Source organism: Pleuronectes platessa, chromosome 6 (genome assembly GCF_947347685.1).
Source record: "Pleuronectes platessa chromosome 6, fPlePla1.1, whole genome shotgun sequence".
Taxonomy (NCBI): domain Eukaryota; kingdom Metazoa; phylum Chordata; class Actinopteri; order Pleuronectiformes; family Pleuronectidae; genus Pleuronectes; species Pleuronectes platessa.
In genome coordinates this window covers 21,660,246-21,686,203 of record NC_070631.1, presented here as the reverse complement: position 1 = coordinate 21,686,203, position 25,958 = coordinate 21,660,246, and the positions used below count along the sequence as shown (strand labels likewise).

The 25,958-nt window shown below is 42.1% G+C and overlaps 1 protein-coding gene and 1 long non-coding RNA gene across 3 annotated transcripts; one reads left to right on the top strand and one right to left on the bottom strand.

Annotated features, from left to right (window-relative positions):
• The first annotated feature begins 309 nt into the window (after nt 1-309).
• dennd2c (DENN/MADD domain containing 2C) lies at nt 310-24,248 on the top strand. Of its 2 annotated transcripts, none has more exons than XM_053425054.1 (19): nt 310-606; nt 4,175-5,311; nt 8,059-8,183; nt 9,741-9,823; nt 9,993-10,142; nt 11,660-11,738; nt 11,978-12,022; nt 13,036-13,220; nt 14,015-14,124; nt 14,706-14,775; nt 15,311-15,388; nt 15,789-15,929; nt 16,351-16,499; nt 18,271-18,448; nt 19,181-19,222; nt 20,926-21,034; nt 22,155-22,397; nt 23,405-23,491; nt 23,578-24,248. In XM_053425054.1, exons 2-19 carry the CDS (start codon nt 4,404-4,406, stop codon nt 23,607-23,609), a joined length of 2,814 nt encoding a protein of 937 aa, XP_053281029.1. In that variant the 5' UTR covers nt 310-606; nt 4,175-4,403; the 3' UTR covers nt 23,610-24,248. The 2 variants fall into 2 exon arrangements, with proteins under 2 accessions (XP_053281029.1, XP_053281028.1); XM_053425053.1 differs by having other exon boundaries at nt 13,033-13,220.
• Nucleotides 15,784-21,132, bottom strand: LOC128442552 (uncharacterized). The gene is made up of 3 exons (XR_008338844.1): nt 20,951-21,132; nt 19,116-19,195; nt 15,784-18,437 (listed from the first exon to the last, which is right to left on the bottom strand). It is a non-coding gene; the product is annotated as an uncharacterized LOC128442552 (long non-coding RNA).
• Nucleotides 24,249-25,958: the final 1,710 nt, after the last annotated feature.

Sequence of the window (25,958 nt, the reverse complement as noted above, 5' to 3'; positions counted from 1 at the left end):
TGGCTTCCAAGCAACAAATTGGAATTTGATTGGCCTTTGATGTGCCCTAGTCCTGCCCATAGTCATTATATATGTAATTAAACTACGCACTTGCTAATAACACTAATAACAGAAATGACAACTAGTTGAGAATTTTTATTTTATGTTTTCTCTGATGTGTATATATGTAAATTGTGGGCCCTCTATGGCCCCTGATAAAGAAAAATCCAGATCCACCACTGCTCTGGAAGCTCAGAGAACTTTGTCTTGTCAAATGAGGGTTTTATTTTTCTCGCCGGAAGTGGCATGTGCCTTCGGCGGACTTGCTGGTGATCGTGCCGAGCAGGAGAACTAGGAGTGTTCAGCCTCACTTTTGATGGCCACTGTCTTTGTTGTTGTTGTGGTGCAGCGATCAGAGTGGGCGACACGTTCCATGCACAGTTGTGTAACTTATGTAAAGTTGATGATCTGATCCGTGAAGTGCAAGCGGCGGAGTCTGCGTCAGCCCGAACTCTGCTCGCGCTGTTCAGAGGATGCGAGGAGCCGCGTTTCATCCGTGTCTCATGTAACCGGGAGGAAAGCGAGGAGAGGAGCTGGTTTTTCTCTCATTGCTGTGAACTACGAGCGGTAAGTTCTCACCCAGAGAGCCTTGTGTTGTTTTACTGACTTTAATCCAGACCCGTCTGACACTGTTTCCTCCCCTCGTCAGTAAATGAGCTGCTCAGTTTGATTCATTCACTGCTCTAGTTGCTATCTCAGCTACTTTTCCTAGGCAGTTTTTTCTTTTCGTCAAATCAGCGCACCGAACTCCATTGTAAAAAAAACGGGAAATTAAAAAGTCCTCCGCTATTGACAACTATCGTGTTGTTGTTACATAAAAGTAATGCCTATTTGTATACAACGAGTCCCTGTTGTTTCGTTCGGCATACGTCTTATAAACTAAAAGGCGCTTTTCGGACCAATATAAACTTTCAGAGGTCTTTAAAGCTCTTATTCCTGGAACTAACTGTTGTCACTGAGTCACTGTGAGGACTGACGGAGCCGTTTAACCCTGTTAGCTGATTCATATACAGGCCTATTGTTAACGCCGAAATATAGAGGAGTTCATAATAAATCAGATTAGTGTCTGGGGTTTAGATGTATGTTGTTTAGTCTCAGCAAAAAAGAAGAACATTTTAAACGGTGCAGTTTTGAAGGGAGATTTGGCATCTGCCTCAGAGAGAGAGAGAGAGAGAGAGAGAGAGAGAGAGAGGGGGCACATGGAGCTATAGACGTGTGTTCCCCCCCCCCCCTCTCCTCTTATGCATCCAACCTCACTTTACTGCAGCGACACTCCAGAAAACCAGCAGCTAATGTGCAAGACCCAGATTGAGTTATGGCCATTATCCCATGAGATGAGGATGGCTGCTACTTTGAAACGACCCGCAGGTTTGACAAGCTCAGGGGGAACAGCTCGGTTGATGAGCAACTGAAGACAGAACAGACAGAATAACCCCAGCTGCTGCGACGGAGAGCACCTGGGATCTGTTATTCCACCAATCTGCTCAGAAACAATATCCATTCACTTTCACGCATTCGTTCTAAGTGTAAGCCTTTTGACATTTTCTCGAGGATTGTTCTTATTTGCCCCATGCACAGAGAACCAGGGTAAAACATGTGGATGGGGGGGGGGGGGGGGGGGGTGCTGCTCTGTTTCTGGGCAGACATACCAAAAGGATCAACTCTATAAAACACAGTCAACAAATTCAAAAAATGATTTAAAACGATGAACCACTTGTTGATGGTTAGCCAGAACAGCTCTAACTTCATCAAATCACGATGAAATCAAATCAAATCAAATAAAGTAATATGATAATATAATTAAGAGCTGTTAGGGAACAGCCACCAACTACAAATGACAGAGCCTGTCGCATCAAGTGGTTTTTCACTCATCCAACAGAGCTGTTCAAATGAGTGCCTGGATGCACGGGAGCCGTTCTGGTGACCGGTAATGTTACAGCAATTGTGAGGCTTTATCTTTATCTTTATATTGCCGTGTTCTTTTTATGCTGGTATTTAGCAACCTACACTTTGCCGTCATTACATACCTCCGTAGGTTTCTGCTGAGGGCGAACCTGTGTAGTGCAGCACCTCACCTGCAACGTGTTGAGTCACGCCGCTCGTCCTCAGGGGCGTGTGTTGTGGCGGTTTTGAAGGTGCAATTAGGTTTAGTTTAGCTGCCAAGTGATGATGGGGAGCTTCAGCTTCATGGGTTCCCCTGTCTGGTTTCTGCGGGGGATGAGTCACGGAGTTGGACACCTTTCCCCGCAGTTGACAGGGATATAAACATCAGTGTGGTTCATTTGGACTCACCTTCCAGCTTTGTCACTCGATACCACAACACCTCGCTGTTTGCCTCCCTGGCAGTAAAGAACGTGCGTGCAACAGGAAAGAGGGGACTGGCAGTTTTATGTGTTTGCAAATGTTACTGGTACTTGCTGGACTTTTTGGTAATTGAAAGAGAATATCCGATTACCTTCACGCAGGGTTTGAGTGCAGATGCTATAAACCTAGCTCAAGTCGGGGGTTGCAACTGGATGCAAATCTCTCCGCACAATAATTATGGACAGTGTGCTGATCCTTCTTCCTGCAGCTCAGGAAACGCAACTCTGTTCTTCCTGTACAACATACCGCACACAGACGAGTAATGCAAATGGGTCAGCTCGGGAGTCGCATTGTCATCGCACGGTCTGGCAATGATCGAGCAGCATTCCATCGCACACATACATTTGATTTAGGTCAAACCAAACAAAGGCGTCACTTGCAAGACAGAGACGGACTGAGTGTCTCTATAGTTAAATTTATTCCCCGACCCCCCCCCTTCTCATACAGCTCTGTAGGAATGCAGCGCATAGCGTTATTATGATCAGGAGCTGTGCAGTGGAATTTTACCATGTCTCCCCTTCTCCAGATTCTCCTCAGCCTCGGTCCTAATGTGCAACGTGTCCAAATGGTTTGGTTCCAGCAAGCCGGGAGCTGCTTCACAAGAGCGTACAGTCACCGAGTCGATGTTGACTCAGGGGCTGAGAGTCGCGGTGCCGGGGCGTCCGCTGGACAACTTTACATCAAGTCTGTCGCTGTTTGACTGCATGAATTAGAAGGAGTAACATTATAGCTTTATACAAAACGTACAGCTCCAGTTAATTCACCATGCTTTTGAGAAATGCACATCCATTTGAGGAGATTTATTCCACTGCATATTCTCGTGGGTTTAAAATGTTCTCTCTCATTCACCTACCTAGTGCAGTGCCTGTTGTAAACCTGCCTCTCTGGAATGGGCTGTTAACTTGTCCTTTATTAATCCTGGGCTACTTCGGAATCATTCCTTGAAATTAAGATAAGATAAGATAAGATAAGAAGTCCTTTATTAGTCACGTAATGGGGATTTCTGCAATGTTCAAGTAGCAGAAGACATCACATAAGCAGCATGCAGTACGTGGGTGAAGGAATATCAAGAAATATAAATATATTGAAAATATATAAATGTTAGTACTTCCTCATCACACAGTTCAACAATATACTGTCACTTCGAAAACTTTGCGATTATCTTTCCTGGTTTATCTGCAATGAATATTATATATCAAATTGTTTTCATAAAATGAGACAGACAATTAGACATTTGTGGCGTTATTAAGTAGATAGTGATTGGCTATTAAGTATGCATTGACATTCATGCTCTTCAGATAATTTTAAGTGTGCATTCTTCACAGTTTTTTGAAAGGCAGCCTTTCGGAGAACACTGAATTAGATTTAATGCTTTGCTGTATCATTGGACTTTTACATCTGGCCAGCTTTGTGGTTAAGGACAACAGCTACAGAGAAAGCAGAATTCCCCTGGGGCAGCGGAAGGTTTGGTGCGGCCCAAGACAGCAGCAGTACGCCACAGAAATCTGGCTCCTGCTACTGTGTTATCTTTATCTGTTATCTCACTGAATTTATTTTTGGCGACCGACCTTGACAAGATCCTGTCCTTCCTGATCCTCTTTCTGTCCATGCCTTCTCCTTGTGGATAGTTTAAGATGCGTGATGTTTCAGAAGGAACTGTGTCCTCCTGTGTTATCTCAGTATCCCTTTCATCCTGCTGTGTGTTGTCTGGACTTGTTTTTTAAGTGCAGAGTTATTGATGTCTAATTTTTGTCGGTTGACTTCTTTTCAGGTTGTTTACAAATGGAGACGAGGGGATAATGACACTCTGCTAGGACAAGAGGACACGCAGAGACAGTTTCAGCCATAAATCTTGTGGCGCTCCGGTTTTTCCTGATCATTCCTGTACTAAGTAATACCTGATATCGTGGATTTTACTGCCCGCCTTGGCAAGGAAATACTTGAGTCATACCCTAATGGAGAACTGAGGGGGAGCTGACATTTGCCCCCCACCTCTCAACATGCTGGCTCTGAGGCTGGAGCAGGGCAGGCAAGGGGGTGGTGAGGTCGATCGCCTGCAGAAGGGGGCCACTGTGGCATGGCAGGGTCGGCAGCCGGGGAGGCCCCCTCCTCACGAGAAGAAAATGAACATCAGGGAGAAGATCTCCCAGTGGGAAGGTCGCAGTCAACCGGGCAGCAGCCAGGAGGTCGGAGTGAAAGCACACCCTCCGACCCTATCCCGAACTCTGTCTGAGGATCTCCTTCGAAATGGATATACCAACGAGGTCTCAAGAGGGGGGCTTCACGCGAAAGACAACATCTCCAAAGCTAAGAGTTTTGGCTTAGATTTCCGGGAATCCCCAGCACAAGCTGGATATCGTGTGGTTGGTAGAAGGTCAGAACCTCTGCAGAAATGCTCCACTGGACTTTCAACCAAGCCGCCAGGATATAAACCACTTGCAGCACAAACATTTGCATCTCAAAAAGTGGAGGCTAACAATACTAACTCTACTGCGAAACATAAATTCCCTGCCAATGGAGACGAAACAATCGAATGCATCTTGGAGGTTCAAGTAGTTTCTAAACCTCTACCTCTGTCAAGTGATGACCAAGAAGACAACATGCCTGCGGGGAACTTCTACACCTCACGCGGTTTCTGGCGTAAGATGGAGGGAGACAAACTGCTCTGGGAAAGAGGCAGGGAGTCTTCAGGTGAATCCCAGCCTCCTCCTAAACCTCAGCGCACATTTACATATCGGGCAGCCAACAACAACAACATCTCAGGTCAAACGGCGCAATGGGACGGAAGATCCCCTCATAACAACCACTCCAAAGCAGGAAGTAGGAGGGTAGCCCACCCGCCTAACTTCCCTCCTCCTCCATGTCCAGTTGCAAAGACCAATGGGCTTTCAAGGCACAAAAAGAACAGGTGAGTCTCGTTAGATAGTTTGGGTTGAAAGAATACACATTACTTTTTTTATTTGTTATTTTAGTATGATTTTAGAGAAAACTTTAGATCGTGCTAATTGAATATTAGAGATTTAACCAAAAAAATTCACATTGCAACTTTTCTCTTGCTCTGGACGGCAGATTGTTTTTAGGGCAAATTTGAGGAGGGACTGTCAGACTGTAATTTCTGGCTGGGGTCCATGTGTGATGTCACATGATATCTGGCAGCATTGTTCTCTATTGTCTCTATTGGCCTAGTTCCTCACCAGCCACTGGTCCAGGGTCATCATACACACACACACACGCACAAGCACACGCACACGCACACGCACACGCACACGCACACGCACACGTATTCTGTCAAAACAACACAATCAGTACACAGTCAGTTCAGAAAGTAGGTGATGCGACTTATAAGTTGAGTTTTAGTTTAGTTGTTTCAGAACAAACTAATGAGCAAAGATGTGCACAGTTTATGATAAAATATAAGTTGAAAAACAAAATCAGATTAAGCCACATAGCTACTTATTTTTAATATGGGTGCTAACTGCTTATAAACACAAATGACTAACTAATACGACTAGATTTTAAATCAAGTCTTTGCAACTTGTGAAACAAGAAATTTCACACGACCAGCATGACTCAGTCTGGGAAGCAGAGTGTTCGATACTCCTCTGGTTGTGTCACTGTTGCTCTGACATGTCACAGATTAATGTTTTAATGCTTTTATCAGAGCAGTGTAATACGTCTGTTTCTTGTAGTCCTGTTCCACTGTTCTGAGGTCAGTTTTTTCCAGATTTGACTGCCACAAAACCCCACCCAGTCATATTTTGTATTTTTATTTAGGAGAACAATTGTGCGTGTATACACTCAGTTGCTGGTAACCAACGTGGCTGGTATTGTGTGTGTGTGTGTGTGTGTGTGTGTGTGTGTGTGTGTGTGTGTGTGTGTGTGTGTGTGTGTGTGTGTGTGTGTGTGTGTGTGTGTGTGTGTGTGTGTGTGTGTGTGTGTGTGTGTGTGTGTGTGTGTGTGTGTGTGTGTGTGTGTGTGTGTGTACGTGTGTTTAATCGTGGCAGAATGTGACACCTACTACAGCAGGATCTAGCACAGATGCAGTGTTAAGTACTTTGTGTACTTGTCTGTCTGTCTCTGCACCGATTTGCTGAGCTGAATGTTTGCAGGCTTCTGCTGTGTCAAGAGTTATTATCCATCATGCACTAATTAAACTAGATCTAAATTTGACTGCAGGCAGGATGATCATCGCTCAGTCATGATTGGACCAAAATAGACCCTTGACACATGCAGGTGGAAGACAATACAAATGAATAATGTATTTTGTTATATCAGTAAAGTGCTCGAGAAGTGTTTGCAGCAGGTTGGATTTGTGGTATTGTTCTTCCATCTTCCTGTGCTGTGATACCTGATTGTGAAAGCTGGCATCACAGTTTTAGTCTCAGTTCCAGAATCAGATTGCCTTAGTTGTGGTAGGTGTGTGTCATGATACATGAAACATCTGAGTGTAAGTGCAGCACTTCAAGAGTCACAATCTGAAGGCCTGGCACCGGCCCTCACAATCCATTGATGTGAATATCATTAAACATATCTAGGTAGATCACATTAGGATCTTGGGAGGAAGAGTGAGTGGAAATGTGTTAATCTACAGTAGATTAGAAAGTCCCCTAAAGGGTCTGACTATAGAAAGCATTTGCACAATTGGATATCTGATAGACATTCATGAGATTAAACGCAACACTACAATTTAAGGAAAGATTAATGTATTGATCTCTGTTTACTGCAGTATGTATTTTAATTTTCTCTTTTTTAATCAACAAAATGTGCACTTTGTCATGTAGGTCTAATGACCTACATGACAAAGTGCACATGTAATACATATACACTTATTAGAGTGGAAGAAAAATAAACATTTAACATAGTTGTATTATAAACCCAAAAGTGTAGTTACAGTATGATAAATGATCTTTGCCTTTGAGGAACATTGCTTTACTCTTCACTTATATAAACAGATGGATGCTTTATTGCACACTTTTTGTCGGTCATCACTTATCCCTCTGTGTGTGTTGTGCTGAGCCTCAGTTTATTACCCCAGCAATGAGTTTATCTTGTCAACCCAGTCTGTTTGTTTGTTAGTTGGATTGTTTGTTTGATGAAATAATCCTCCATATGAGCTGTGTGTCAGTGAGTGTGTGGAATTTGGTGCAGCTTGATTGAATTTACACACAAACACATCTATAAATTCATGCACACACACACACACAAACACACACACACACACATAATCAAACACAACCCGTGAACAACCTGAAACTTAACAGAAGAGGTGAGGGTCAAAATGAACTTATCACCAACTAATAATAGAATAATGATAATTTTAATTAATCAATAACTGGATGACAGCTGCATCTTCCTTTGCTTTCCTTTTAAAAGTTGCTAAGATGACATATGACCGACAGCTGTCTCCGTCTAAATCCTGTCACACTCTTTCTTTTTGTTTGCTTAAATTTTTTTACAGCTTCTGTACCATACGCTCAGTCATTTCCTGTCATGACACTTTATCACATGCCCTGTGTCCTGCTGTGTTTGATATCAACATAAGGAATTTAGTGGTGGAAGCCTAGCAGTAGACATGCAGTATAAACAAACGTATGCTGGCTATCTTAAGGACAACAGCCAGGCCCCTCTTTCTCACCGCCTTCTCCCCCCCCACAGGAAGTCCTTTGAGTACGAGGATGCAGCTCGTCTGACAGCCAAGCAAGGCACGCTGGGAGGAGAGGCGAGGCGCTCCGGCCTCTACCACGCCTACTCTGAAGACAGTATTTACGAGGACATTCTCTGTAAGTTGCACTCCCTGAGTCTTACTGAAGGAGATCAGGCTGTGAATGAACCTCCAGAGATCTTGATCATTATCCTGAATGTCGGGCTGTTGTGTCATTTTAACACTTAAAAATTGGACTTGATTATTCCGGGCTCATGCCATGCTTTTAATTTCTTTAAAATACTGAATAATAGCAGTACTGGTATCAGCATTATAGACACTGGTTTTTAAAATGTTGGCATTTTGATTAAACCATTTCGAGCATGCTCAGTTGCGCCAATTAAAAGCAGTAGTTAATGCATAAAGTAATATCTTAACTTTTAACATCCTATCTGATTTCCTCATAAGATATTAAATATGGAATATATAAAAAGATGATCCTCTATTTGCAAAATATGTGTTTCTTTCAAGAGTGCAGGAATTATTTTAAATAAAATAATAATAGAAACAAGTAGTTTGTAATAAATAATTAGTGCTCGCCTGCCGTTCACCGGTTTATTCCAAGTTCATTGAAGCTCGACTCAGAAGCCAGAGCCCGACAGGAGAATCAGTTGCCGTGAATTTGCTTCTGTCATTGTCCCATGAATCTCAGCCACAGCTGTTACAGAGCCCTCATCACCTGTTTATACAAAGTTTATCACTTTATCGCAGAAATTGTTTCTTTTCTATTGATAATTTAACAGCTAAATGGCAGCATGTAACATGACAACAAACATATGGAAGTGTAGCACTGGTTCTTACCATGGAAATATGGCTCTTACCTGTGCGATCAGCTAACTTAAAATAAGTCAGTGTTTATTTTTGTGGAACTATAATTTATATTTCACAGATTAAAGAACAAAATTTACACTGGTTCCACACTAACCATACACACCTTCCCCAGAAAGGCCCCTGTTTTTCAAAGTTTATAATAATGAACGTATCATGTGTCCAAATCGCACCTAATTCCACAACGCACTTCCCTGTTCTCCATTAACAATACACACACAATGTGTTAAGGAAAAAAGTGCCCCCATACAGACAGAGAATTCTGGAATTAGTAAATAGATTTATCACATTTACTGTTTTAATCTCATGTTTTCATTTGCATAGGTTTAGGTTAGAGGAATTTAATGTATGCCTGAATGTATAAATTGTCTTTGTCATGTGCCTTTGTTTGTTTACCTATTTGATCACAACTTTAGCAAGTGTAAAGGGAACCAGTGCATATCTATTAAAAATTTCTATTTTTAGACTTCTTCATCTGCGTTTAGCACCTAAGTTAGGTCAACTCCAATGGCATTAGATAGACATTGATATTGATGCTGATTTCTGCATCAATTTCCATTGGATAGTGCCATTATGCAAATTGTTATAACTCAAATATCAGAACCACATAACCACAAAGACACAGAAAGGTCAAAACTAAAAAAGGAATAAGGTGCCCCACTTCTCTATACACACCAGACACCTCAGTCAATTGCTGTCATGCACGTAAAGCCTGTATCAGGTTCTGGTGAAATCATTTCCCAGTGTCCGCTGTGTATAACACTGATCCAGCATGTCTTATCTCTCCAATCACTCCATGTTCCCTCAGGTGAAGTGACCAGAGATAACCCCTATGAGGATATTAAGATGTCTCCCATGTGTCTACCTATCTCAAGGGCTCAACTCCCGAAGGTAAGGGAAGACGTCTTCCTCTCACAGAACACTAGCAGTTTTATTATTTCTGTGTATCAGATAATCCGTGCTCAACCGGAGATTGTGATGGAGGAGGAAGGAAGTGCTGTAGCTTGACACTATATATTTATCTAAAACCAGAGATAACTCCACTGCACATGTCTTCCAGCTGCCTCCTAAACCCCAGACGTTGCAAGGTTACGCCAGCAAAGGGGAGAGGAAGGGCTACCATGTGTCCAAATCCTCAACGCTCGCAGAAACTCCCAAACCTGCTGCACCGCGGCGCACAAGCACTCAAAAAACACAGAGGACACCTCACGTAAGTGATACTTCCATGTTTTCAAAAACTGTTGTATCTCCCTGTGGTGTGATAGAACAACCAAAGAGTTGTGCAACGAGGAAGGAGGTGGTGCCATGTTGAGCAGGAAGGAGAGGATGCTGAAAGAAACAGATAGGGGTAGACGTACGACTGTGAGTTTGACTGTTTCACTAGAATTCAGACTTGAATTCAAGCATATACGACCAATGGCAGTGGAAACAGTGTGGACATGGAGGAACTTTAAGGATAAGGTACAGTAATGAAACCGACTTAAGCTGTTTTCATACATGTCCTGTGAAGGTTCTCTGCGGAGGAGAGTTTGTGGTGATAGGAGCCGACGTCGATACCGATGTCGGCTCCTATCCCCACACACTCTCTCACCCCAACCAGTCCAGGCACTGAGTTCAGCTCTACTTGAGGATTCCCCCTCCTAAAAGAGAGTTTTATCTCTCCACTGTTGCAGAGTGTTTGCTCATAGTGGTAACTGTTGGGTTTCTTTATAATATCCTAAGATCCTGTGTAAAGTGCCTGCTGAGTCCCAGCTGACAGTGTGCAACCTTCGACAGGTTGCACACATATCGCCATTGTAACATGTTTCTTTCAAACTGAGTCACAACACTTTGACGTTTTCAAAAGTCACATTTCAGCTTGATTGACACTAGTCTGCATTTATATAATCCCTGTTCGTCCGTCTGTCCATCCATCTGTCAGTATTTTGGATTTTCTTGATAATCTACTCATCTGGAACTCCAGTTATACTTAGATTAAAAAATGTTACAGAGAATACTGCAACCTAAATTGAAATCTATGCAGTGAAAATGATTCTGTGAGTTAATAGGAAATAAGAACAGTTATACTTTCATATCTGAGTCTGACACTTGGAGGATCAAACAGATTGTTTAAACGCTTAACTGTACAATTGGTGCTGGGACACTGAAAGGCTGGAACTGTTGTCATATGTACACATGGATTGAAATGAATAATGCGTTTCTTCTTCTACATAAACTTCTTTTTTTAACCTCTTTACATTCACAATCAGGGGCTACCTCACTGTCAATATTGAAAACAAGTTTAAAACCTGTTATTGATCCCCCACATATTGACAGACTGAACAGAACAAATTCACACTGCAGCAGTGTTTTTGTTTAATGATCTGTTGAAAACCACAAAACACACCTTTCTCTTCTGAAAGTTCACCTCCTCACTGAAATCTGTACAAAAACCTGGAATTATTTCCAGGTTTATTCTCAACGTGTGCTCGGATCGTCCTCCTAAAGATATATGTGAGCACCCTGTATGTGCCTCTGTCTGTTTGAATGCAGGGCCAGAGTCCACTATCAAATTCAGTTGGGTTCTCTCATTAAGAGAAGAATGCAGGAATGTAGGAGTAAAAGAAAATGACAATCTATAATATAATTATGTACTTAAAGTCTGTTATATCTTGATTCCCTGTAATCATGATTCTGTAATGGCTGTGAAATTATGGGGCTGATGAGTGTCTGTGTTGTACAAAACAGTACGTCAACAAGATTGAGACGATCTTCGATGACAAGAGAGGGAGGAAGAGAGTGAAGAACCAGGGCGTCTCAGTGAGAGGTACACACACACACACACACACACACACTAATGCATATGCCCAAATGTCACCACCATCAACACTTCAGAGAGATTAAGTTGGTGGAAATACCCAGCGATACACTCCGGGGCGGCTGCAGGAGGCAAAGCGGCTGATTATGAATCAAAGGCTGGCTGTCTGCTTCTGATTATGGCTTCTCAAGTCTTTTCCATTCCTCTGCATCACGTTAATCTCTCCCTTCTCTAATTCGTGTCAACAGAGGAGACCAGCGGGACAGAGAGCGACCCAGAGGACAACAGCAAAGGTAACAACATAGAGTTAAGCTGACTGCACTGTGTCTTATCTGGTTTTCAGGTTGCCATTAAATATGATTTCTTAAATGCAATAAGAAATACTGGTCATATTTATTTAGTTTTTCAGCTCAGAGAACTCTTAGTTTTATTTAAGGTAACAGGGAGTGTAACTTTTGTCGACATGTAATGGCGTCATTCTCTTTTATCCGAGGTTTACCCGTCTCTGCTTTAACTTTTGGAGCAAACGATGAATGACAAAGGAAAAACTCTCTGCTTGCCATTTAGATCGTTAGCCTGTTTGTTTTCTTTGATTCTACTGTTGGTTTGGCTCACTTTTCATTAGATTAGGATGATTCATTGCCGTTTGCTGCGTAATGTGAATAATATGTTAATACACTACTTTATCCGTGAACATGATTTGGGCCCGAGTCACGTTCAGTAGGTTTTTATCCGCAGTGGTGGTGAAGACAGCAACTTCCATGATCCCACGCTGCTTCATGAAGTCATCAAACTAGGTCTTATGTGATGTGTTCATAACATCCTCGTTGGATCACCTGTACAAAATTATTTCGCAAGGGGCTACATTACTGCTGCCTGGGCTTAGTGCCGACAGAGCGATAATGAGGGCAGTCGGACTTTTCTCTTGAACTGACACAGCACTTTGGTTGCCTACTTGACTCGTGTCCAGGTAGTCTTGAACCAAAGTGTTCTCAGGGGACCATGAATGTATCAAATTTCATGGAAATCAGTCCTGTAATTGTGGTTATGTTACTGCAACTCAGACCTTGAATGAACAGCCTCTCTATCCTTATGCTTGCCAACTGTTTAGCCTCCTCAGAAAAGGGAAATGTTGAGATTAATCATGACTGTTGTTTCAGATAATATGTCACCAGGATTAAGAACCACACATTATACTGTAGATTGATATTTACAATGCTTTATATTGCTCCTCTGTGCTGGATTAGATGTTGTCTGTCGCCGGACAAGCGTTACCACAATCTGTTCACTGTGTGTCGTCCAGCAGGCTCCAGGAGATCAGTTTACATCCAGTCTACACTGAAACGTCGGCCTGGCTACCGCACCCTGGAGAAAGACCTCATCCAGCTGCAACAGCAGCAGCTTTTCCAGATCTTTGTGGTGGTGTCGCTGAGAAAAGGCTCCCCAGGAAACACCTACTCCCCTGAAATTACGCAACAGTTTCCCAAAATGGTTAGAAAGGGACTTTACAGTGACTTCTTCTGAGCAAATGTCATAGCTCTGTTCTGACTAAATGGTTTCTTAACATGCATGACTATTAACTCTCAACGGGGAATGCCCCAGGACCGGAAACTAAGAGCTTTTCATTTTTAAATGGTGACTTTAATTATTTCTGTATATTACCATTATATCATTCCAGGAAATAATTTTGGGCAATATATATCTATATTTGTCAGAACACACAGTTAAATCATTCTTAATTTGAAGGCTTCCACACCAGGGACAGCCGGCATTATGTTTTCTGGTTATCTGTCCGTCCATTAATTCGTGAACTTGATATCTTGAGAATGCCTTTCGGGAATTTCAGCAAATTTGGTACAATTATTAATTTGGTCTCAGGAATGAACTGATTCGATTTTTTGGGGTTGTCAAAGGTCACATTTCAAGGTCACTTTGACCTTACAAAGCCCATTTTTTGCTCCGGGAAGGTGAATTCTCTGGAACGCTGTCATGGAATTCTTTCCCTTTGTGCACAAACATTCACTTGGACTAAATGATTAAATCACTTGATTTTAGCATACAGTCTATGGATCTTACTAGCCAAAGGTCAATGTCATGGTAGCCTCACGGTGTATGTTATGTCTTTCTTCAACATGATATCTTAAAATCAGCTTTAGAGAAGGTCTTCTAATTTGGTGCAATCATTTCTATCGAGTCATAAAACAATGCAGGTGAATGATACCTTATTTAATCTGAAAGTGATTTGGAAAATATTGCTGTACTGAACTGGAGTTCGTCTGTTTCAGTTTGAGAAGTCCTCCCGGATCTCCAAAGAGGCAGAGGATCAGCTGAAGGTCATTCCTAAGTTCTGCTTCCCCGACTCCCTGGAGTGGAAGCCCTGTGCACACATGCCAAGGTCAGCTCATAATCTACTGTAATAATTAACTAAACACTGTTTTCATGGCTTAATTTATTTCCTTTACTTCAATATCTTCTTTTGTTGTCATAATACAGACCTATGGTGTGTTTTAACTTTTTCAAGTTGTAGCTCCATAACTGTTATTTGGGTTGTGTCTGAAATTCCCATTTTCTTTTCTATTTATATCCTCGCTACCACAACAACTCAAGTTCCCCACAGGGACCATTAAAGTTTCATATGATCTAATTAAATCTTTGAGTGCTGAGGGGCACAGGGCCTCAGTTTTTTTTTCAAGTTAATATGGTTCATTGTTGTAATGTGGGTAATGATATGGTGTTACTTCACTTCTCTGCCTTGAAACAACAAACATGTTATCATGCTACTAAATGCCCAGTCTTCACATTAATCAAAAGCATTTTAGATACAGAAATTCCATATGTTTCTTAATATGTTTTAATCGATACAATCTTATCAGATGTTTCCCATCAGAAAACAACCAACACAAATGAATGGTTTAAATAGTGGAATTTATTTTTAAATGCCATAAGATTCAATGTATATTGATGTTGTGTTTTCAGTGAGACCTTCTCCTTTGTCCTCACCGGAGAGGACGGCAGCCGCTGGTTTTGTTACTGTCGTAAGATCCTGGTGAGTGTGGATGAGTTCATGTTTGTGTCTGAGTCACTGATTCAAGTGCATTTGTGTGTGTGTGTGTGTGTGTGTGCGTGTGATGATGACATGGCAGCCTGCCACATGCTTACTCAACATCTCTGTGGAGTTGTGAATCACAGACCATACCACTTCTGAATCAATGACAGAGAACATGAAGAATTTCATCATTTCACCCTTTTTCCTTCACAGAGAGAGAGAGCTGCTTTTAGGTCTTTTTTCTGAACATACTTTTTAGGTTGAAATTATGAGGAATATGTCATTGTTTGTGTAGTTTTCTTCAGACAAACACAAACTATTCATAACAGTGTTATGTTCAATGCTGTTGTCATAAACACGGACTGACTTTAGACTTTAGCTGCATTTTCAATGAAAATACAAAAAAAGGGAAATAATCGATATGTTTATATTTGATGTATTTTATGGTGTTCGTTGTCATATATGTAGTAGGTGTAGATGTAGTTTATGTGTTGTTACCTGCTTAATGACATTCCCTTCTATGTGTGTCTTCCAGCCCAGTGGAAAGGGGAAGAGGCTTCCTGAGGTGCACTGTATGGTCAGCAAGCTGGGCTGTTTCAGCCTTTTTGCAAAGGTAAAGTGATCATATAGTTTCAGTGCTCTCTCCATCCTGCCATTGAAAGGGAGAGGAGATGCATTCTGAAAAGTTCAACCCTCTCATCCACTTGCACGTGTGGGAAAATGCTTCCAAACTCCTTATATGTAATAGGATGGAATGAGACTACAATCAAAGATAATCCTGAGCAATCACTGGGTGTGTTTTTTAAGAAAGAAGTTGTATGCATGCAGCAGTGTCCCACCCATTTTACAGTTGGCTGAGGGAAGTTTACAAACAGTCAGTGGGAGTATTTCCAGGAGGAAAACTGCTTTTACATGCAGAGCTGCATTCTGCCTCCTCTGCTCTATTGTTCACACTTTAATCAACACTAGTTCCTTCAGGACACACAGTGATATGCTCGGCTCTGTCTGCACAGATACTGGAGGAGGTGGAAAGGCGCCGGGAGATTTCCCCAGCGCTGGTTTATCCTTTTATGCGTAGCGTGATGGAGGCCCCGTTTCCAGCCCCCGGACGCACAGTCACCGTCAAAACCTTCGTCCCCGGCACTGGGAATGAGGTAACCCTGAAACCAAAAGAGGAAATGTTAATTGGTAGTTTTTTTCCCCCCTCTAACCACTCCTCTCTGCAGACTCAGAGTGACTCAGAATGGGAGGTTATCTATGTAAACAATGGGGATAGCTATTTCAGCTTTGAAGGGCGTCATGTCAGGACAGCTCTGTGTTTACAACAGTTAACAGTATTCATTGTGGTCATTCCTGTTTAGAGACTCAAATTACGTCAGGTAATTCAGAGAAAATGCTGCAAAATACCTACTTTCTTCTAGGTGGCTCCTTAAACTAAAGCCTGAGCTTAGGTTTCTAAATTCCCCCTTGCAGCAGCCCACAGTCTTCCTATATGGGTATTTTTATACCGTTTCTAACAGCTTACTGTCTCCACACTGTACAGTCTCAGGCTACATGCTCTTGTTGCTTTGCCAGGTGCTCACTCTGTGTCGGCCGGTGGACTCCAGATTAGAGCACGTGGACTTTGACAGTCTGCTGCAGTGTCTCAGTGTGGGAAGGCTCCTGCAGGTGTTTGCCTCCTTGCTGCTCGAGAGGAGAGTCATCTTCATCGCCGACAAGCTCAGGTACTGCTGTCATTAAATCACACACTCAACACTGCAGGGCCACTTCACCTCCACTGTTTATAAGGATTATATTAAGCAAGGCAATTAAAAAAGACACCATATGGCAGCTGTAGTCGAGACTTACTGATATCCCACAGGCCCAGGGCCAGTTTTAATTATCTCTGCGTACTTTGGCCTCAGTGGGCTGCTTCAGTTGTGGCTGAGTCCCAACAGCAGATCGAGTCAGGTTTATTTAAACGAGCCAGTATCGCTTACAGTGTCTCAGTGGGCTTGACAGGGACACAACAATACATTTTACATTATTACTAGATAAAAGATATCACAACAACAATAATAAAACCACACACACACACAAAAGCACAGCATCACAATTGACCCACTTTGCACCAACACAATATTAAACCAGTACCAATTAGCAGAAAACAACCAAGACAATTTGTTGGAATTAAATCACAGTAAAATCAAATAAACCCTCACTCTTTTAAAACTTTAACTTAGTGATTGTTAATGAGTATCCTTTCCAGTTTTGAATGTCATGCACATGATTTATTTTTGCCAGTTTCAAGATATAAACTAGAGCTTAGTGTATCTGACACTGGGTCAAAATAGCCACTTTAGTTTAGGTTTATAATAATAATAAGATGTAATAAATAAAATAATTACAAAAACAATGGGTCAGAACAATCTTTTGGCAGTGAGTAAAGCTAACCTACTCTATCTGTGCTATATAGTTATTATATTTGGGTAATTATTTAACTTAACTCTATAAACTGGCTCTATACAATCTGTAAGCGAGGGACAAGGTTTTGGAGATGGAAGCCTCTGGTTTCCATTTCTAGTTTGACCAATTACATTGAGATTAGCCAAATTGTCATCTGAACCTAAAACATCTACAAAAAATATTGCTGTTTGTGTGTCATAAAATAAGCTGAAAGTGGCCCGGATATCCGCTGTCTACACTGTGAGCATCAGAATAATGGCTGGTGCCCCCAACTACTATTAGTCATCTGACGATAGGGGTCCTCAGCAATTACAATGTTAATGATACAGTATTATGATCTATTATGATTATTGACGATAAACACTGTCTCTACATCACAAATTGAAATGTTGCGATGGAGTCAGCAGCTTGGTACGACAGGTTCTCCCACAATATCATCAAAAACTGATTGAAAGAGATCAAAATCAATATTAGAAAAACAGTAATCTAGGAGTTGATTGTATATGAAATGTTATCGGATTTTGGAGAGAAACTGTAGATGAGAAAATGGTTTAAAATAATTTTTAAAAAAAAAACTGGATTTAGAGCAGAGTATTATAACAGCTGTTGGAAACTGAGTATTCACAACCTTTAAGAACAATGATGAAGGACCAGTCGCCTTTTCTATGGAACAGATAAGATGAAATGGAGACGAGTGTGCTTTGTACAAAGAAAGTGCTGAGCTTGGCTGAGTGTCTTCCCAAGAAGAGAAAAGCTTCTCTGTGGAAATTGACCATTTGAAAGGAAGTGGAGGAAGTGTTTCAAAGCGTGTTGACATCTGACCGCAAACTGAGTCAGGGCATCACCAGAGATAAATACTGCATTAATGGAGGGCTAGCAGCGATCAGTTGTGTTTTGGGAGATTTCTTCTACACTCTACTACAGTTTGCTGAATGCTCCTCCAGTTGAAAATGTGTTTGAGGTGGTGAGACACCTATTTTCAGGGCGCTATGACTGATTTCATGTGATCCTCAGTGTGAGAACTGATCTTCTCTCTCCTGTTCACTGCAGCGTGCTGTCCCGGTGTAGCCACGCGGTGCTGGCGCTGCTGTACCCGTTCACGTGGCAGCACACGTTTGTGCCTGTGTTACCGGCCAGTATGTTGGACATCAGCTGCTCCCCAACCCCGTTCCTCATCGGGGTGCTGGCACCCTGCCTGCCACAGCTGCTGGAGCTTCCTATTGAGGAGGTTGGTCACAACAAGATATCTAATATTTTATTTAAATGTTTTAAAATATATAAAAATCTGCTGTTTAAATGTTCTATATGTACAGTGGTTGTAGTGACACATTTTGACTGCGTATTGTGAATGAATGCACAAGCAGTAGCACCTCCACAGGGGCAAATGCACCATTGTCCACTGTGTGTGACTAAAGCCTTTTTTAGACGTCAGCTCCAGAGAGTGTCTGACCACTTGTGTCCAGTCTTTCTCTGGAGTTTGCATAAATGAAGAATGCAGTGATCCTCCACTCAGACTAGTTCACAACAACACAACTCTTGAGTGTTCATGTGAGGGGGGGCGCAGCAGGCAGAGGCACGAGCTAACGTATTAATTCAGCTGCGGAGATGTTTTTCTTTTGTTTACAGACCAGCGTCTGCCTTTTTCACCGAAGCTCTCGAATGCTTTTGTCTTTCACTGCTGACACCTTTGCCAGCATCACCTATGTGAATGGCTCCTCTTTTTCATCTCCGCAGCAGAATTAACACAGCAGCCTGTCCAGAGCTTCTCCTTTGGAAAGCCCCTCTAGAGAATGTCCGGAGATTATCTGGAGTTCAGTGCATGTCTGATAGCAGCATATGTTTTGTCGCCAAATTGTTAATAGGCTCTGGTTCAGGCTCACTTCAACATTTCATACCTGTGATTACGAAATAGTGAACTCAGCTCAGTCAGTAACTGTCATTCTCTCTTCTCGCTCCCCAGGTGCTCATAGTGGATCTGTGTGCAGACAAGTTCGTCATTCAGGTGTGTACACATAGCCGAGTAGAATGGGAATGATAGGTGTGGCCCCAGTGGAAACCTGGCTTTGCCTGCACATGTTTGAATGCAGCATGTTTTGAGGATGACAGAACCAAGATGATTGAGCATGCACAAAGGATGGAAGTGATAAAATATACAAGATACAAGTCCAGAGTGAGATCATCTCATGAAACACACACACACTGGACTCTTTTCTGGCTGATCTAGAGCTACAATAATCACTCTTTAACTTATTTTCAACATTGCTCCAACTTTTAACTTATTACTTGTTTCTTATTTTTAGCATTTCATTAAGTGAACTTCCTCTTCGTCTCTTTTATTAGAAACAAGCATTGTCACACCGATATGATCTGCTACCAGCAACACAGAACCCCAGTTTCAGTGTTGCTGGTAGCTTCCTTCTTCATCATGCACCATGAATTACATCATTTTTTGTGCTACATGATCTATGATGTTTAGACAATCACAGCCTTGTGTTCTTGTGTCTCTGTTTGGAATGGACAGTTAAACAATTTCGGTTACTATCACAATATGATTTTCAATAGAAATATTAAAAAAGTCCAACATAAATCAATCTTACGCTTATGCATTGTACAAATACAGTGAGGAGGTGTGACACAAAATGAATCGACTACAGATTTTTAAAAAGTTTTGCTGTTTATCAAGTGTGTGTCATTCTCTGCTTATAAGAAAAGTTTAAAATCACGACCTTCACTGAGGAGCAAAAATCTGTCAGAACTTTCTCTCTCACCGTTTCAAACCAGTGTTTCCCATTTACTATCTAGACTGAGGTGGCCTGCCATCTTATCATTTGTAATGAACCCAAAAAGCATTTCATATTTCGCATTGGTAAAGATAAAGATCTCTAACTTGTTGTTATGCTACGTTAGTGCATTGTGTAGCTTTGTGCAGCACTATTAGCAGTGCGCTCACTCCTGCTTTTGTCCATGTGGCATCTCTCTGGGTTGGGTGGGTTCTCTCTCTGAAGCAAGAACCTGCCGTTCACCCATTATTCTGTGTACCTGTCACTCAGAATGTGTTGTGTGTGATAGTGACGTTTGTGCGCATGCATGTGCAGCCCTGCTAAAAAATACTTAGTGAAGTAGCATTATTTTATTTTGTATAGTAGTGAAAGTTGTGTGAACATTCTAATCTTAATATAATTTCTGGCCACAATGCCCGGACCTTGTCTCTGTGGATCAGCAGATGAGATTTGAAATACATTATTGTCCACATACATACAATAAATATCTTTTAATGCTTTTTAGCATTGGCCGAGGTCACACATACGAAAATGTGAAGCGTATCGATGTTCAAAGTTCCCCAAGCTGATCTCCATGCAGAGCCAGCCTGCAGATATGCTACACCACAGGAAGCAAATGTATTTACGCCTCCTGGCTTTCTCATTCACCTTCGTCTGACCGTGCCCTAGAACCTCTTTTTTGTGCACCAGATCCATCTTTGATGCGAGTAAATCATTCATAAGAACACGACTGGCCAAACTGGAACAAAAGGTCAGGGGCATCTTAGGTCTTTCTGTTGAAGCTCACTGGTACAGCATCGACTCCCACTGATGCCAAAAGGAGATGCATGTGTCTGTCAGTGGGTGAAACAGATGAGATGTGCTGTATGTTTGTAAATGACAACACGTGACTGCCATTGACCTCTGCTGTGTTGTGTGTTGACAGCTGGATGATGAAGACTGCATCCTACCCAGTAAACTGCAGGCAGCGCTGCAGCAGATCCTGGAGGAGAGGGCGGATATCCTGAGACAGGAGGATGGAGACAGACTTGGAGGTCGGTATAACTGACATCATGTGGCAAACAGCAGAGTCTGTTTGTCAGTCAGGTGCTTGACTCACTGATTATTAAGCCTGTAACAATCTCGTGTAGTTCCTTTATTTTCTTCTCTAGGGGGTTGAATAATTTTTGTAGATCCTCTTTTTCGTCAAAGACCTGTTGAGCTCTTCTCTTTTTGTTCGGTTCACCAAATCTATGCAAATACCAGTGGCAAACCCAGTTTTTTTTACCGTAGAGTTGAACCTATTCAGACGTTCACCAAATAGTCCAAAATGTAATCATTTGAATATCAGGCCTGAAAAATTCTAACATAATCTTATGCATCATCCGACTTGTGAGACACTTGGATATGGTGCAATAGGCTAGGGTTACTTGTGGGATGGTTATTTGTTGAATTTTGTGAATCTTGTTTTTAATTATAGTTTTTATGAGCAAAAAAAACGAATTAAAATATTACGTAATACGTTTGGGTCAGAATCATGTTAACATTCATTTAGCGATTCTTCCGTCACGCTTAAAAGTATATATTTTTTAAAGAGAAATATTTAAGGCGACATGTATAGTTTGTTATGTCTCTGTGTAGTACCTTCTTGGTGAAGCAGATATTAGTACGCTGATATAAAATTACAGACACAACCAACATGGACAGGATAATTATAAGGAATCCTGGTCAGAATTGATATCAGTACAATCAGCGTGAATGTGAGAAAGACTGTAGAGCTACTGTCTCTTCCTGTGGTTTGCAATGGAAACTCTCTTCTACTCTACTTCACCTTGTCTTAAGTGATGGTGGAATGTATAACCCTGGGACTCTGACATTCCTTCATATCTGTTATATTTGATAAAGATCTTCAATTTCATTCATCATGGGCTCAAAAAGTCTAACTTGTTGAAACCTGCAGAAACTCTGGTTCACTGAAGACCTGTTTATGTTGTCAGTGGATGATTTGCAGTGCATCAATCTGTGCTCCACAATAAAGAAGTTCAGTCATAACATAAGCTTAAGCATTAGACACGACTCTCTCTGAGTCTCTTGTAGTAGTTCATTAAAGTCACAGACTAACTAACTGTGTTATTAACCCTTTTCTCCTCTTTATGCATCCATCCATCCCTCCAGGCCAGCCAGATGACCTCAGCTCCCTGGTGTCTGAGGGCTTTGTGCGCCTCTTCGTGGAGCTGGTGGGCCACTATCCGTTCCACATGGTCGAGTCCTCCAATGGCAGCAGGGAGCTTCAGCGCGACAGCTTCCGCAAGTCTCACCCCTCCCGTGGAGTCCGGCAGTTCCTGCAGCTCTTCATGGACACGCAGATGTTCGCTGGCTTCATTCAGGACAAGGAGCTGCGCAAGGCGGGAGGAAGAGGTAAGAGGGGCGTGGCAGTGCCAGTGGTCACGAGGGTTTGAATCATTTAAAGACATGAACAATGTTTCTTACAAGGGGTTAAAGGTACAGCTGATTGTCTCACGGAGGGTCAGTGTCCATCTTGATTTGTACACTAAGTGCTGGAGTTGTGTGATGTTAGTGAAGAACAGTGAATATCATCCTATTATATATATTCTTTAAAGCTTGGAGTGATGCAAGTCTGATGTTTCAACATGTTTAATGTTGTTGAATTGAAGTCAGATTTCCACATGTCTGAACATCTCCCTCCTTACATACGTAAGGAGGGAGATGTATGATGTATGTCCTCACATACGTCCTTAGCCCAAGTGAAGGAGTTCAAGTACCTCGGGGTCTTGTTCGCGAGTGAGGGTACTATGGAGCGTGAGATTGGCCGGAGAATCGGAGCAGCGGGGGCGGTATTGCGTTCGCTTTACCGCACCGTTGTAACGAAAAGAGAGCTGAGCCGCAAGGCAAAGATCTCGATCTACCGGTCGATCTTCGTTCCTATCCTCACCTATGGTCATGAGGGCTGGGTGATGACCGAAAGGACGAGATCGCGGGTACAAGCGGCCGAGATGAGTTTTCTCAGAAGGGTGGCTGGCGTCTCCCTTAGGGATAGGGTGAGAAGCTCAGCCATCCGTGAGGAACTCGGATTAGAGCCGCTGCTCCTTTACTTAGAAAGGAGTCAGCTGAGGTGGTTCGGGCATCTGGTAAGGATGCCCACTGGGCGCCTCCCTTGGGAGGTGTTTCAGGCACGTCCAGTGGGGAGGAGACCTCGGGGAAGACCCAGGACTAGGTGGAGAGATTATATCTCAACACTGGCCTGGGAACGCCTCGGGATCCCCCCGTCAGCGTTGGTCAATGTGGCCCGGGAAAGGGAAGTCTGGGGCCCCTTGCTTGAGCTGCTCCCCCCGCGACCCGACCCCGGATAAGCGGACGAAAATGAGATGAGATGATGATGATGAACATCTCCCTCTGCGTCTCAGGTCTGTTTGAAGTCCGAGTGGCCGAGTATCTGGATTCGTACCCTGAGCCGGAGCCGAGCGGCGTGAACAAGTTCCTCAAAGGGCTTGGTGAGTGCTGCTCTAGGATCAGATGTTCCTCTTTAAAAAGGGTCATTCTCACCAGCTAATTGATTTTTTTTTGTTTATCTTTTTAGGAAACAAGATGAAGCTCCTCCAGATTAAATGAGGAAAGTGAAAGACTTTGTAATCAACAGCAGAAGATGTGGAGTTAGTGCTGGACTGACAGAGGAGATGAATGTGGATCAGAGTCTTGTGTCGGCGAGGACCTGGGTTCTGACAGGACCTTGTATGTATGTTTGGGAGCAGTGCACTTCTCTTTGGACAGGAACTGGAAACACTTTATTTCTTTTCTAGTTTTGTTTTATTGAACCACAAGGACAAGGCACAAGGCGAACACTTTGTGGATCAGTTCTGCTGCACAATGTGCAACTTTAATGTTACATTTCAACTGAAAACACTGTGTGGTTCTAACCTGACGCATGTTTTTATACATTTCCATGTAAAGTTCTGACTTTGCATTTCTCTCAGCACAAACTGTGAGAACCTTTTTGTTTACTGTGTTTGTATTTGTGTGTATTTCATATATAGTGGAGGTTGAGTCACTCTGATCAAGTGTTTGGACTCTATCTTAGACTATTTTGTGGGAATTAAGCCTTTTTCTTTTCTCTCTGTTAACTGGAGTTGTAAATATGATGTTTTTTACATTTTGCACATGTTGAGAAGCAATGTACAGTATTTGGGATATTTTTGTATTAAAGCATGACATGTCCTACATTTAAAATAAATGGGTTTCCAAGGACAGTAATTAATGCGTGACTCCTATTTATAATGCAACTGCATTGAAAAGTGGGTTGTACAATTACTAACTATGATACTTGTGTCTTTTAGGCCAGATATAGGATAATTGGCTATATTGCAAAGTGATATGAGTTCTAGTACTAATATACATTGTTTCCATGATATAATTGTGTGTATGATAAATTATCATCAGGATGCGTTTTGAACTTTGCAGCATAAAATCTAAATTCTTTGTTTCTGCTCTTGTCGTGTTGCATCAGAAGTCAAATAATAGAGGGAGTCTTATGTAATGGCTGCAAAATGAGGAAGCGATCCACTTTATTTAATTTATTTGGAAAGTTGAAGCCTTGTATCGGCTGTGCAGGAGGGTTGTTTCAATGGTGTTTCAAACCAGACTTGATTGTAAACCTGTGATTTAGACAGCACTGACTCAAGTCTGTACTTATTTGACTTTTATAGACAAATAGAAATCTGGTCTAAATTACTCTGAGGCATGTGCAGTAAAAAAAGTAAACATTTGCAATAATGAATTAACATATTGACATCTTAAAAGTGCGAGCCTTTCTCATAATAGAAACAGAAAAGAGAAAAGAATATATATATCTGCATAGTTGTGTAAAATCAAACATTATATTGACTCTACTCCTCAGGTTTTACATTCGATTTTGTTCGCTTCACCTCTGCTGTGTGTGTTCGTGTGTGTGTGTTTTGATCTAACAATCAGAATAATATCCTTTTTCTATTTGAACAAAGCCTGCAGTTATCTGAATGAAACAAACCTGTTGCCTCAAGGAAATACAAGATAGATGTACTGTGTGTGTGTGTGTGTGTGTGTGTGTGTGTGTGTGTGTGTGTGTGTGTGTGTGTGTGTGTGTGTGTGTGTGTGTGTGTGTGTGAGAAAAAGTCACATGTAGTAGAAGATAAACATTACATGCTGCACACTAACAGGATTCCTGCTTATTTGTCTCCTTAAGATTTCATTCTATGATGTATAATTAAACATCCATCAGTGTAACTCTGCACAGCACAGTTTTTGTAAAATACATCTTCAGCATCTAATTCAGAACTTTCAAATGACTTTTAATGTGTTTTGGGGCCTGAAGCAAAAAGAGCCCCGTGTGATTTAGTTGGAAAATGGTGTGTGTCTGTGCAGGGGAGTGGATCCTCCTGAGGGCTTTTTTAGACACACCCTGAGAGAGTGGCGGTGAAGGATTCAGGCAGAACAGGTTCTTGAGTCGAGGAAACTTTCTCTCGCCCTCCTCTGAGCCTCTCAGGCACAACTTTTCCTCTGTGGCTGCAAATAAATCTCCCCTCCTCCGCTGAGATCCTGTGATCAGACCCTGACTCTGAGCTCCTTTAACAGTGATGCAACGCTGTGACTGGTGGAGCCAGTAGGTTTGGTGCACAGGTGTGAGATGAGCCTGAGAAGCAGATGTATGGTCAATCAGTGCTACACAAAAGCATCCGAGCAATCGTCATACAAGCATGTCTTCAGCATGGCCACATGGGGGCACTGCTTCCATGCATTTCCACAGAGAGGCCAAGAGACGTTCAGTCCAGCCCACTCTGAAGTACTCCTGGTAATTGTTTATAGTTTCATGCGTTAACATCAGCAGCTCAGATGTGATAGTTGCATTGTAAATAGCTCAGCTGTAAGTGGGAGGAAACTGTGTACTTTTATTTGAGATAATATTACCACCTACTCTCTGGCTTTACG